The sequence below is a fragment of the Pogona vitticeps genome, chromosome 2 (genome assembly GCF_051106095.1).
Source record: "Pogona vitticeps strain Pit_001003342236 chromosome 2, PviZW2.1, whole genome shotgun sequence".
NCBI classification, from domain to species: domain Eukaryota; kingdom Metazoa; phylum Chordata; class Lepidosauria; order Squamata; family Agamidae; genus Pogona; species Pogona vitticeps.
Genome location: NC_135784.1, coordinates 88,019,888 through 88,034,271, shown reverse-complemented (window position 1 = coordinate 88,034,271; position 14,384 = coordinate 88,019,888). Strand labels below are relative to the sequence as shown.

At 40.6% G+C, this 14,384-nt stretch overlaps 1 protein-coding gene across 1 annotated transcript in view; it reads right to left on the bottom strand.

Moving 5' to 3' along the window:
- Window positions 1–14,384, bottom strand: part of RNF145 (ring finger protein 145) — a 78,296-nt gene that overhangs the window by 50,995 nt on the left and 12,917 nt on the right. Inside the window, exon 2 of the mRNA XM_072989980.2 lies at window positions 11,768–11,981. Within this exon, the coding sequence (XP_072846081.2) occupies window positions 11,768–11,951 (184 nt within the window). The 5' untranslated portion in view covers window positions 11,952–11,981. The remainder of the gene's footprint in view (window positions 1–11,767; window positions 11,982–14,384) is intronic.

Sequence of the window (14,384 nt, the reverse complement as noted above, 5' to 3'; positions counted from 1 at the left end):
AATAAATAAGTTACTGGACAAGACCACGTCATATGTCTCAAGGAAGCACTCCCAATAGTATATCTCCAACATCCATTCAAGTTTGACAACCCCTTCCTAAACGACCACTATGGAATTCAATATACTCTGAATATTATTCTTTGTTCAATATAAAATCTAAAGAGATATCCCATATAGATTTGTATATGATTTCCCATTGTTTAGGTTGTATGTCACCTTCTAATTTTCCATTCCATATCTCTCTAAGCTCTTGAACAACTTACCAACATCTATCAAGCATTTATGCACCAAAGTTACAGGATTAGGTTTCTGTATGGATCCATCTTTATAGAAAGCCCAATTCCCTGCCAAAGCCTTATACTGCTTTTCATTTGTCAATAGTTTCCTAGCCTCTCCTTTCTGAAATGTTGCCAGATTACTTGTCTTGGAACTGCTCTCTGACGTGATCTGTTTTCATACAAAACACCAAAGGATGGGAGTGAGATGAAATGACACATATGCTGAGAATGGGAGCAACCTGCTTCTACAAAAAGCAACCTACGTACTCTTCTGAACCCTGACATGTGTCTGAACATTTCTTGGGGACATCTTTCTGCTGTATGTCATATACATAAACACTGCCCTCCCCAAATACTGGCAGGAGGAGGGAAGCCCTAGGGAATGCTTAAATTGTAAAGAACATGCTTCTGCAAAGCTCTGCATCTATCCATCTGAAACCTGACTCAATTCTTCTTGGAAGAAAACTGCTGCTGAAAATTCCACACAGTTCTGCTAAGAAACAAACAGACATTATAGGGAGTTCCCTTAAAAAAACAAAACCAGCAAAACAAAAAACAAAAACATGAACACTGACATCATGGCAGGCATAATTACCTCTTAATGGGTTATGGTGCCTGCAAATTACATCTCGTTCTACTGAAGAGGCAAGAAATTATAGAAATTCGTTGATTTCCAGACATAAAGATTTGGACTTTTTAACAAAAGCTAAGAGCCAAGTTGAACTGAATCAACCTACTTTCCAAACATCTCTATGTATATGTGCTGGAGGTGGGGAGAGGGGTGGATAGGCTCTGTTCATATGCATCTTTGTACCTTTGTGGCCTTAGTGCTTTGTGTTAGGAAAGGTCACAGACTCTGTGTCAGTGTACATGTGTTTCCTGGAGCATAATATTTTTTCCCTTAGGGAAATGTGTGACACAGGTTCAAATATGTGATTTGGCATTTGAGCTTCAAGTCCAACCTCAACCTTGTAATCATTTCCTCGGTACAAAGCATTTACTTGTCTCTCATTGCGAGTCCCACATAATTACAGTTATTTGTGATGGGACCCATGACATTTTCCTAAATTTTGAAAAGCACCTAAGTAAGTGTCAGGAGATCCTGGTGTAAAAGAATGCTGAGAATGACAGAATATGACTTTCTAGAGAGGTAGCTGTGTTAGTTTCCTTCAGCTACAAGAAAATCAAAACCAAAAACTATTATGACACCTTTAAGATAAATGCATTTCTGTACGTATTCAGTGTAGAGACTGCAATTCTCTTCCTTTTCACTGTGAATCCAATGTATGGATTACAATCAATGTTCGCTCTAATTTTCAGCCACACTGGACACAGCTCTGCCCTCCTTGCACACGACTTCACCCACATGCATACGGACCTCGCACCCACCCACCCCGAATGGTGTTCCATCACAACCAGAACCAAAGGGGCTGATACTGACTGCTGTGGGTGAGCAGAGGACAGAGCCCTCCATAGATTGGGGAGGGCAGAGTCACACGGGCACTCGCCGTAGAGGGAACCTTGATTACAATCCACTTCCTCAGACATTTAGAATAAAGAACACCATTGCATCCCCTCCCATATTTTTAAAAGGACAATATGATGTAGTCTATGATTATATTCCAGACGATGCATATCTACTATTATAGAATCACAGAATAATTCAGTTGGAAGGGACCTATAAAGCCACTTCCAACCTCCTGCTCAGTGCAGGAATCCAGATCTGACAGATAGCTGCCAAATTTTCTCTTGAATGCTTCCATCACTGGAGTGCTCCCAGCTCCCGAGTTCATGGTTCCATTGTCATACTGCTCTAACAGTTAAGATGTTTTTTTCCTGATATGATAGGGTACTGCACCAAACACAGATAGCTGCTATGCTTCTCCTTTCTTCTCCCTGCTAATTCTGCCTGTCATTTCTGATATTTTTATGTGTCTGTCCCTACAAAACGCTACGTATGGCACATGCTGTTCTCCTCCTCCCACTCACGGTATTCTCACAATAAATGTGTGAGGTAAGCTCAGCTGACAGGGCATGACTGGATCACAATCAATCATTTGATGAGTTTCATGTCTGACTGGAAATTTGAACCTATGTCTTCCACATCCCCATCTGACATTTCAATCACAACACATCCCACTGGTTTACTGAGAGTTAACTTGGAACACAGACGCTTAGAATTCAATGAGTGGAAATCTACGGTATGAACAAATCAAGAAAGAAATATATTGTCAAATGTGTCTCTCAGGCAAGAACTACACAGGCAATGTTCTAGGAAAAGCCCCAAAACAGTGGAAGTAGCTGAAGGCAACACTGTACTGGAGTTGACTCTAGTTACACTGCTCCCCTACGTACATATAGAGAAGGATGTCACTATCAACTGTCCTGTGGAAGGAATAAAAAATAAGCAAAAGAGGCTATGGCAATCCCAGCTGCCTGCCTCTGCACCTTCTTCCCAGTCATCAGCAGGGCCTGAGTTCATCTATTTCAATTTTCCTCTACTGTGATTTATTAGTGGGCTCTGTTTTTTTACAAGTGAGTCAACTCAGCAAAATCTGCAGACTCAAAAGTGAATAATTATAAAGTGAAGAACTAATTGCCCTGATCTCTGTGTATTCAACAAAGATACAGACTGACCTTGCCTACATACAACGGAGTGTTCTAAGGGTCTGCAGTTGAATTTTGCAAAATTCCTGATCATGCAGAGGGAAAACCTAAATCTACATAGCATGTTCACCTTCACCTGAATAAGTGTATGTGCAAGTAGGAACAGCAGGCATGATTCTGGCACATACACACCCACCCAATAAATTTAGTGTGTGGACAATTCCTGTGTGTAAAGTTTCAGTCTGATCAAGTCACAAACTTAAGCTGCAAGCTAGACCATACTCATGCCCTGAAGAATGGGGCAAAGCCTCTTCATAAAACTCAGCCAAAGCAAACCATTAAAAATGTACAATACTGAAATGAATGGCCAAAGCCAGAAGAGTCAAGGTCACTGCAGCAGTTTTTGTGTGACAATCCGGCTGCTTTTGAGCTTATGCCAATATCTCAGCATTCACTGTACTTTTATGCTTGCTGCAGTTGTAAAGTCACAAGAAGTCAAAATATTTTCTAAGCATTATGTTGTGGATTTCTCTCTTATTCTGCAGAAGCCCCCTGTTCACACAGCCTTCACTACAACAATCAACAACATTGACATCCTAAAATGATTCTATGATCTTCAACATGTTAGTGATATGTGGCAACACCTGCCCAACACGTGATAGTTTTGAGCTTTCTATAGCCTCTCAATCTTTTCTTCTCAAGGCTAAACACTGGCTTGCTACCAATGCTGAACCACAGAACTGTAGTGCTGGAGAGGACCCAACACCTTGTTGATGCAGAATATCCACAGCTGAAGAATCCCTGACCGATGGCCATTTGCCCTCTGTTTGAAAACCTCCAGTGAATAAGGGCCCATCTCCCTCTGAGTTTCCACTGTCAAACAGCTTTTTCCATCATGTTGATCCCAACGTATAATCAAGAATGCCTCTCTTGTAATTGGAGTCCACTGGTTCAGGTCCTGCTCTTTAGAGCAATAGAAAACAAGATTTCCCCCTATATTCATATATTCTAAGGCAGCCCTTTGAATACATGAGCACAGCTACAGCATTTCAATTTCCTCATCTCACAGCTCCCTCAACCATTCCTAATAGAGCTTAGTTTTTGGACCATTTACCGTCTCGGTCATCTTTCTCTGGACACATGCCAGCTTGCTAATATCTTTTTAAAAAAGAAAGAAAGAAATCTGTGTTGCCTCAAACTGGAAACAGCTCTCTAGATGAGGCTTCATCAAAGCAAAAAATAAAAATAAAAAAGTAAAAATAAAAATAAGAAAGAGAGAGAGAGAGAGAGAGAGAGAGAGAGAGAGAGAGAGAGAGAAGCACTATTACTTTCCTTGATCTGAAGAGTACACTTTTTGAAAGTACAGTAAATCTCTACATATGAGCCTCTGGGATGATTGCCTCCGGAAATGCGGTTTCGCAAGCACAAGCCATTTCAGTACCTTTCTTTACAACAGTTATGCTACAGAGGAAACTTATAGTGTGCAAATAAGAGATACTGGGAGACTGGAGAACTTTCCTTAGATGGAAAATGTAACACTTGCACACTACATCAACATACAAAACATGGGAAGACACAAATCATTTACTCAGCAGCACTTCCAAAGATATGCAAAGCCATCCTAAGGCAGCAGTGATAACCAGATCAACAGAGTGGGCATATTCAACCGTTGCAATAAGCTTGGATGCTGTGATAACCTTGGCTTATCAAATTGCCATTGTCAAACCACTTCTCCTTTTGGTCCACAGACCAGGGCGGGTTAAAATACATGATTTTTTAAAAGAAGATTAAAATAATGAACCTTAAATGCTAGGTTTGAAGATTGTTTGGAGTGAAATACATCTGCAGGAGGCTCCAAGTGTGAGAAGGTAGGGACAAGCAGAAAAAAATGAAAGTGAAACCTGAGCAACTTACAAAGTTTGGGATCTTTGTGCACACAGTTGAAGTTTTTTTTCTTTTTAAAAGATATTTTGTTTAACCACTTCAGTTAATAAACATTGATGTTTAAGCAAATACAAGAATATGCACGCTATATAATATTCTTGTTTTAGTTAAATAAAACAAATTGAAACAACTAGTTCTTGAAATATGAGTGATTAACCTATTAAACTAAAATCAGTTCTGATATCGTTGTTTTGCTAATTTGACAAGTTATTATTCTTCTAAATATGAAATCTTCATTGGTTCAAGTATTAAATATTATAAGTACCAGCAAGAACAAGTCTGTACATTTAAAAATCATGATTTACATAAAGTCTTACTGACTAGTGATTTAAATCGTAATTAAAGTGACTTGATTTAAATCAAATCCACCCTGCCACAGACTGTTTATCGTGATGCTTGTACCCAGCAATCATTAGTACTCTTTCTTGTCCTTCTCCTAACGAGCCAGCCCAGGGTGGTGGTGGTGGTCCATGACTTATTTTGACATTTGTTCATCTAGTTTTCCAGTGAAGAATATCAAAATGACCAAACCAAAGATCAAAAGTCCATGATTTGTTTACCTGAAGGCAGGAGTAATTGGCAGTCAAGAGAGTATGCTCGTTCTTCTACAATAAGCTAGAATTGCAATGGAAGGCTGGCTTATCACAATGTTCCTGAACCAGTCTATAGCAGACTTCTCTGCTGTTTCAAACATGATCAATCTGTATAATGCTTTTACTTGGGGCACCAGACATTCACTGCTAGTCTTTACAATCCCTATTCTGTGCAACTACATGACAAAGGTAACTATCCTGAATGACAGGGTTGGCAAACCATAAAAACTCTCTAATGGCTTGCACAGACAGATCTTATCCACCATTGCTCTACAAACACTCAACTCTGGCTACAAAGATAATATATTATCCAAGCTATGCTGTTCAATAGTTTCTTTCAATTATTTCTAGCTGAAGCCCATTACTTCTGAATTGTGGTTTCTAAATGACTAGGATGTGTGAAATCCCTCTCACTCAATTAGCTTAGGGAATTGCATATCAAGAGGAGTCAAGCTGGTGAACCTATCACGCTGACTGACCAAATGAGATTTCCTTAGTCAACATTCCTCATTCTTCTTCTTGTTGTTGTACTTTAAACAGCACCACACAGATTTTATCAACAAACAAGGACAGAGGAGGGAACCGAAACAGATTCCACAGTGAGTTCTGAATGCCCAAAGAACACTTTGGATCTCAAATGCCTTCTCATTGTATTAAATTACTAATTTTCTGCACATATCTCAAGCTAGTGATTGATACCAGAGTTCTTCCCTCCATTGGTATGAGAGAGAGAGAGAGAGAGAGAGAGAGAGAGAGAGAGGACCAAGTCATAAGATTATGAGTTCACTTATAAATAGCTACTCACTAAAATAGAACATCTGAAAATTAAATCTGTCACTCAGTTGAATGTCTGAGCATGGAACAGACAATGAAGAGGTCTTTTAGAAATGTTTAACCAGGACTATTGCTCTCTATCCCCGAGCACACTTCCTGTATGCATGACAATGGGTGAGAACTTTGATTAATGTTGACCAGAGTGAAGGACATGATGTCCCCAATCTTAATTTCCCCCCCCCTCAAAAGAGCCAGATGCCAAATACAGCTAAGGTGAAGTCAAACGCCTGAATGTCTTCCTACACGTGGAAAGCGAGCCTACTGTAGGACTCAGAGGCAAGCAGGGGGAGAAGAACAAGTTGGTAAAAGAAAGAGGAAGTGGCTGAACCATGGAAGACAAGCAAGTTTCAAGAGGACACTTGTTACATATCAAGCAAGGCTTCATCAATCAAAGCTGGACAAAAGTTCTCGTGGTCAACGTAAAAATCAGATTGGAATTCCAAACTGTTCTTTATGGACGCGGCACAGCTGGTGTGGTCAGAGCACCCTTGTCCAATTTCGGCTAACGCACCAATTGTGCTCCTTCCTAGGGAAGAAGAGTTTGACCACAGTGATTCATGGCTTCTGGTTAGACTACTGTAATGTGCTCCATGTGGGACTCTCTTTGAAACATGTTCAACCAGAGATGCTGCAAAGTGTGGCAGCAGAAAGCAGACTACTACGTATGTTCCTAAGGGTTTGTAGCAACCATATGGTCTTTAGGGGGCATATTATCATCTAAAAAATAAAAATAGCCTACCACCTGAAGGAATATGGACTGGTGAATCTAAAACATAAGAAAGACAGGGCTTTCGTCAAAGCGGCTGCTCAACTGTGGAACTCCCTTCCACAGGAGGATGGGCTGGCTCCATTCCCTGATGACCTTCTGGCAGGCAGCCCAGACTATAGTTCGATATTGCCTTTGGCATACAGTATGTAACTGGCTTTTAAAACTGTCTTTCAGAGTTCTTTTAAATGGTTTTTACATTGAGTTAAATCCTTTTTTAAAAAAAAGAATATTTCTTTAATTTTTCAGATCCCATTGCATTGGGATCTGAAAAGCAATTAATACTTCTACCACATAATTAATTAAATAAAGGCCTGAAGTAGCAGAGATCCTTAGAAAACATTTAAAAATAACTAGCAATGAAAAGCCAAACTTTAATTTCAACAATTTACCTTTGACAAGATAGCTAATGTGATATGCTATAAATTACAATGAGCTTCATAGTGTTTTATATGGTGTTCAAGATCAACCCAACTCTGTTCAAACAGGCATATAACCAATTCTTCTCCTAACAATTGCAAATAACCAAGAAATCTGTGCAGGCAAAAAAAAAATGGCTGGGGTGGTTGGAGAAATTGCTCCATTTCTCCCCAATCTCTGTAGTTCTCTTGCTAGCTGCCGAAAAAAGATTTTCTCTTCCTGTACAACCCACACAGAAATACACTAGGCTTGTAGAAGGGGAACAGATTAGAACAGTCCTTCTTTAACACCTTTAGAAGGATCTTTGGGGGGGGGAAGGAGCTAAGAGGACAGCCTTCCTGTCATGGCCTTCCTACATATAGTGCTGAATACCCATCCAAACCCGACTGGAACTACCAGCTACTAACCTTTAAGAAAGAGGCAATGTACAGTGTATAAGACACCCCCACTTTTCTAACCCAAAATTAAGAAATCTAAGTGGGGCTTAGCAAGTGTTGGGGGAAAGGTATCAAAGCACTGCAGAATTGCTTTGATCCCTGCTTTCCCCTCCACTTGTTTTTTCTCTCCTGAGCTTACTTCTATGTATAAGACAACCCTCAATTTTTAGTCTAAAGATTTTAGACAAAAGTATAGTCTTGTACATTGAAAAATACGGTGGTGGTGGTGATTACTACTACTACTACTACTACTACTACTACTACTACTACTACTACTATATTAAATATTATCTGCAGGCTAATACCTTTTGTTGTTACAATGCTGCACTTAAGTGCACCGTAAGCAATTTTAATAGCACACAATTTCTTATAATTCTCCTAAAACCATACTTACCATGAAATCCCCTTTTCCTCCTCTCCTATTGTGTTCTACCCATCATTGCATACCATAAAAAAACACATTTATATCCCACCCTTTCACTTTTTTTCTTTGTGCAAGGGAACAAACCAATCGGAAAGACTTCTATTAATTACTGCTGGGAAATGGTGGTTAATGCCAGAAGGCTAGAAGCCAAGTTCAAACTCCAACCTAGTATCTTAGCTTGTTCTGAAGTCATTACCTTGATTTCCCTTTGTGGAGAAAGCTCAGGATTATAGTTAATGGGCAGTTTTCTTATTTGCACAAAGGAAGAAGTGAAGAGGTTGGGGACATGGCCAAAATACTCAGCCATAGCTTGACTAATGACTGGATCAAGAACACCAAGCTAGCTTCATGACCCAGAAGGGATTTGAAACTAAGTCTACTCACTGATACTCTTGACACCTTTTCCTGTTTGTACCTTTTCTTATCTGCAAAGCTTGGAAAGGTTACTCTTTTGGACTGCAACTCTCAATCTCCTCTAGCCAGCCCACTTGCATGATTCTAGGTTGTTGTGCCCGAAAAACCCACAACAACCACTTTGTCGTTCTGCTTATTTGTTTATATATTCCACCAAGAGCTCTCTCCATGAAATTCATGGTTATTCCTGCAGCTACAAGGGTATTATCATATTCTGGCTAGGTGTAACCAGGCAGAATATGGGCTGATCATGGCAGAACCGTCAAGGGAAGGAGCGGGATGGGAAAAGAGGGATTGAGTTCTTCCATACAGTCCTAAATACCCTCTTCCAAGTCAGATGTTAATCTGCAGCAACCAAAAAATAGTTAACATTTAATCTGTGATAAAAAATCAATATGCCACAGGCAACAGACATGTAAACTGTTAATTAACACATGGCCACAATTGTGAGATTAAAACAATTCCTTGTCCAAACCAAATAACACTTGTTATTTACACACTTAACTGGTCATAGCGGCACAATCATTATTCGCTGAGCCAGGTTTTACGAAGAAGTGCTGCCAAACGTAACGGAATGGCAGTATGCCAGCAATCCATCCTCTGGAAAGCCCAGGCGGTGTTCCTCCTAAATAACTGATAGGCACTGCAGAACTGCCAGTCTTTAATGAACTTCATTCCCACAAATACTGCTATAGCAGCAATGTTCCAGAACAAAGTGAAGGAATTCTAAATTAGTTTGAGTCACTGTTGCTAGGGGAGAGATCAGGGTTCACCTGTGTCCCTCTGCCATTTGTCTGGCTACTTAACACCGACTTAACAATGTTTACTACCACGGCCAGTGGCTGCAAAATCAAAGACATCTCATGAGTAGCCTCACCCTGGGGCACAGGAGGCCCCAGTGCTCTTTGCAATTGGAGCTTCCCATCACAGCTTCATGCCCTCATGTTCCTCTTTCTTCCAATGCCTCTGAACCCTTCCACTTTTATTTTGAGAATGAGCCTAAAGGAATCATTTTCAAGGTGCTGTGGACCTGGTGGCCACTGCAGAGCCATCCGAACTGGTACCAAAAGAGGAAGGCCCTTGAAATAATAAAGAGATATTAAGAAACAATACACTGGGTGCCAGATTTGTGGGCCGTCATGAGATGTGGACCCAAGCAGTTGCCCAACCATGACAGCTGCTGATGCCAGGCCTGCCTCCCTAGGTAGAATATCCAAGGATCAGGAATGATGAGAACTATAGTCCAACATCTCGAGCAGCCATCCTCAATCTTCTTTAGTCATGGCCATATATACAATATGAAAGAAATATAGGATTGGATAAGTCACATAATGATCTTTATAAGGTGATGCACAAATAATTGTTTCCAGTCTGTGGCTCCCTTCAAATATTTCAGGGCACCATATGGCTCCTGCTGAGAACAGCTGATCTAGAGGACCTTGTAAGTCCATACTACAGTGGTGCCTTGCATAGCGAGCGCCCCGTTTAACAACGAATCCGCGTAGCGATGCAGATTTAGCGATCGCAAAAGCGATCGCATTGCGATGTTTTGAATGGGTGAAAATCGCATTGTGATGTTTCCCCAACAGCTGATCGGCAGTTCCAAAATGGCCACTGGATGAAGAAAATGGCCGCCCGCAGCATTTTCGCACCCTGCCCTCGCTTACCGAGGCGGCGAAAATGGTGGCCATATGGGGAATCTTCGCATAGCGGTGAGTTCCCCCCCCCAGGAATGCATTAAACAGGGTTTAATGTGTTCCTATGGGGTCCCCCCCCCGCATAGTGACGTTTCCGGATAGCGACGATTTATCCGGAACGGATTATCGTCGCTATGCGGGGCACCGCTGCAGTCCTAGGCCAGGTTTATTGTCTGAAAGCATTTGATACAGAATAACATGGCTGAAGTTGAGCAGGTTCCATTTTAGTCAGCAATTGAACTGACAATTTTCCAGGAACCTAAGGTATACTTTCTAAAGCAGTGGTTCCCAACCTGGAGCCTCTTGTGTTTCAGACCATCTTCCAAAACTCTCAGCCAGCATAGTCAATGGTAAAGGACATGTAATCCAACAATGTCAAGGATCCAAGGCTGGGAATCAGTGGTCAAGCACTCTACCAATATTCCAAGAAAATGAATTAAGTTACTTCTTTCCTTCCATTTAACCTCATGATCTGCACTTAAGGCAGTAGAACAGAGCTAGTTCACACATGAGAGATATTTACCCAATAAAGGAAACCATAGTTTTAGCTTACAAGACCCAAGCATTAGTATTATTTCCAGGGCCTTTTGAAGGTCATAAACTCATAGGGAACCCATAAGTCATAAGCATTAACATAAGGCACTTAATCCTACTTAACAATGCACAGTGGGATTATGAGATCGCTGAAAGAGAAATGAAGTTTAAAGACTACTATCCTTTAAAATGTGCAGAAGCCAAAATACAGCAAATCAGTTTAACTTTCCCCATAAATTTATTTCTACAGAGTCTAAAGGCCAAATAAGAAAAGTGCTCTGATGAGAGAGGAAAAAAAACAATTCACAATGTATTACACAAATGGGAGAGTCACCCTTAGTCAGCACAACCCATCGAGAGGAGACCTGGGAGCAGCAATCCAACAGCACCTGAAGGGCTACATGTGTCCCTGTATTAAACAACAGTTCAACACTATGGGAGTGAGCCTGGGCAAGCCTTTGGCTCCATTTTGTCTCCTCAGGTTTTCTCTGGCACATCCGAGAGACAGAGTTCAGAAGCATTTGCTTTCATTCCAAACTGCAAACTGCTGTTTTTTCCTAATAATGAAAAATGTGAACAAGCAGCTACCCTAACCGTTAATTTTGGACTCATCTTGTTCAGACAAAACCATAATTTAAACCAACCACAGTCTGCTGCAATTCAGACACAGTCACAAACTAGGAACGGCACAACCACAAATTCCAGCTAAAAGCTTAGCAAAGCCCTCTTTGGATGTTTGGAATTTTCAGAGGGAGGATTTCTCTGAGAATGTTAACAAGACAGCAAACACAAGCTCTTCTCCATTCACAGTATACTTACCCACATAATGCATATTAAGAGCCAAGTACTTGTACTGGAAGAGAGGATTATTGTTCAGGCTACTTCTCTGGATCTGCTGGAAGAAGGAACTGACATCCCATCTGTACAAGACGTCCAAAAGCATGATGCTCGGGACACGCAAGGCCACGTTCAACATAGCTTCCAACTTCTCCTTTGCAGCCATTCTGTTTCCTATTGATGAATATGTACCACCCTGTATAAGGAACAGAAATCAACAAGTACATTTCAGCATACAAAAAGCATCCATGACATCAAAAGACAAGAAGCTGTTTTCTACCAAACTAGGCTATCGGCATAAATCTAGTCAGTAATTGGGCTGAGTAGAGCTTGCAGGAGTGGGGTGGGGCAGGAGGTGGAATCCTTTTTATATCCCAATTCCCAGAATCCCCCATTCAGAATTCTGGAAGCTGTAGTTTTAGAAAGTAACATTTCCAAGCTCTACTCTCCAGCTGATGAGGAACAGATCTTTCTCATCACTTCTTATTAAATCCCTTAATGAAATAAAGTGGAAATCCAGTGTGGGGCTCTCCAGCTACTGAGGAACAGATCTTTCTCGTCACTTCTTATTAGATCCCTTAATGAAATAAAGTGGAAATCCAGTGTGGGACATTCAATGTGCAAAACATGTGCTCTCTCATTGAATGATGACCCTTCCCCACTTCCTGCTAGATCACCCAACACTTTGGTCTAGCTCAGTATTCTTTCTGCTGCCAACTGGCAGCTGGATTCCTCTACAGGCCACAAACAGGGGAAGTAATGACTCAGAAAGACACTGTCTCTAACTTGGGAGGTGCCACTGAGCCATCGTGATTGCCTTTTTATTATTATTAATATGTTTCCTCTTTTAGCACAACACATCTTCTGAGAGTCACCTGTACATTAGCATTTTTTTTGTACATGGAAAATGCTGAGAATCTATCAACAGAGGAACAAATTTTGCTATCTTGTAAAAAATCTAACAGTCAAAATTCAGCAAATTCCTTTTTCTGTATATTCCAGCCAGTAATTGGGTTTTAACACAGGCAATTTCCACACTATGTCTTAAATCCACTTCTTTGCATAAAAAGTCTATTCCTAACTAGGAAAAAAAAATCTCCACCACAATTCTCAGGGACATATGCCCCAAGCTGGCTGGCATGCATACACATACCCCATCAGTCATGGCAGGCACCCTTTATTTGATGGCTAGGAACAGGTTGAAAATTATATGATGTTTGCTAAGCATGAGAATTTCAGCTTGTGTGTCAAACAAAGGAGATCTTCCAGTAATAATTGGCAACAAGAGCAGAACGATGGATAACAAGGGTTCTGTACATTTTGTTCCTTTCTGTCTGTATTTGTGACGTGCCTGAGAAATTCATCCTATCGTTGACATTCTAATTCACTATAAAGTCATGCAAATGAACCCTTCTCTCCATATTCTACACCATATCCACTTTCAATGTGAAGTGAACCCCTCTTTATTGCTTGATAGAATAAGAAAAAAATGGCCTAACTATTCTAGAATAAAATAACACATCTCAATGATGTACTCATTTATGTGCAGAACATGGAATGACCATGCTGTCTGAGGGATTCTGGCGGCTGAAATCCAAATGGCCACATTTTCAATCTGTGTCTACACGAGTGCTTTAAGAGCTACCTGGGTATACACTATCTCCATTTATTTATCTGTTACTCTTGCATGTTTTGTTCTGCAAACTAGCATGTCTGCCTTTTTTCCTTTGTAAGTAACTCAATATTTCTTTGGCTATTTTAGCATGACCTCCAAATCACTTACTTGCCCTTTGATAATAGGGGTCTGAAGATTGTTAGAAAGAACCTGGGACCTTAACTCTGCCTGCAGTGACCTGTATTAACAGAATCCATACCACAATCTGACCATCTGTTACAGTAGAGAGAAAAAACAGTTCACATTTCTGGTGGGCCTCTTTCTCTCTGCCAGTTTCTAGCTTTCTTGCAAAGAGTACAGTACTTGAATAGATAGTATGGTATACTGTATATTCATTGGTATGAATCAGGAAGGCATATGTTCTGTTTTTAAGCACCAGTGCATATTTCGATTACCTGCTATAGACAAGTCTTTAATTTGACCCAACAGGGTTGTCCTTTACATTTTTCTGCTTTGAGAAATTGTCTTAGTTTGCACTCTCATCCTGCGTCCTTTTGGTGGTTAAATATGATTTCAGCCTTCACTGCTGTCAGTCTTCGAGTGACCTTATAAGACAGTGGGTCCCCAAACTTGGATAAACCAGATGTTCTTGGGCTACAACTCCTAGAAACCCTGGGCAGCACAGCTGGTGCTGAAGGCTTCTGGGAATTGAAGTCCAAGAACACCTGGGTTACCCAAGATTGGGACCCACGGCTATAAAAGATGCTCCAGAATTCGAGAGAATTCTGCAGTAATTAGGAAAACACTGTATGAGTAGGTGTTGAAAAGCACCCACTTCCATAAGTGTATCATTCAAAAATAAATGGAAACTGGTGAACAGTAATATTTAGATACCTTTCCCCCTTTAATTTTAAAAACTCTCTTGCATTGGTTAGTTTTAAGACTGCACACACAAATAACTGCTATGTAATTGAAGTTACTTTG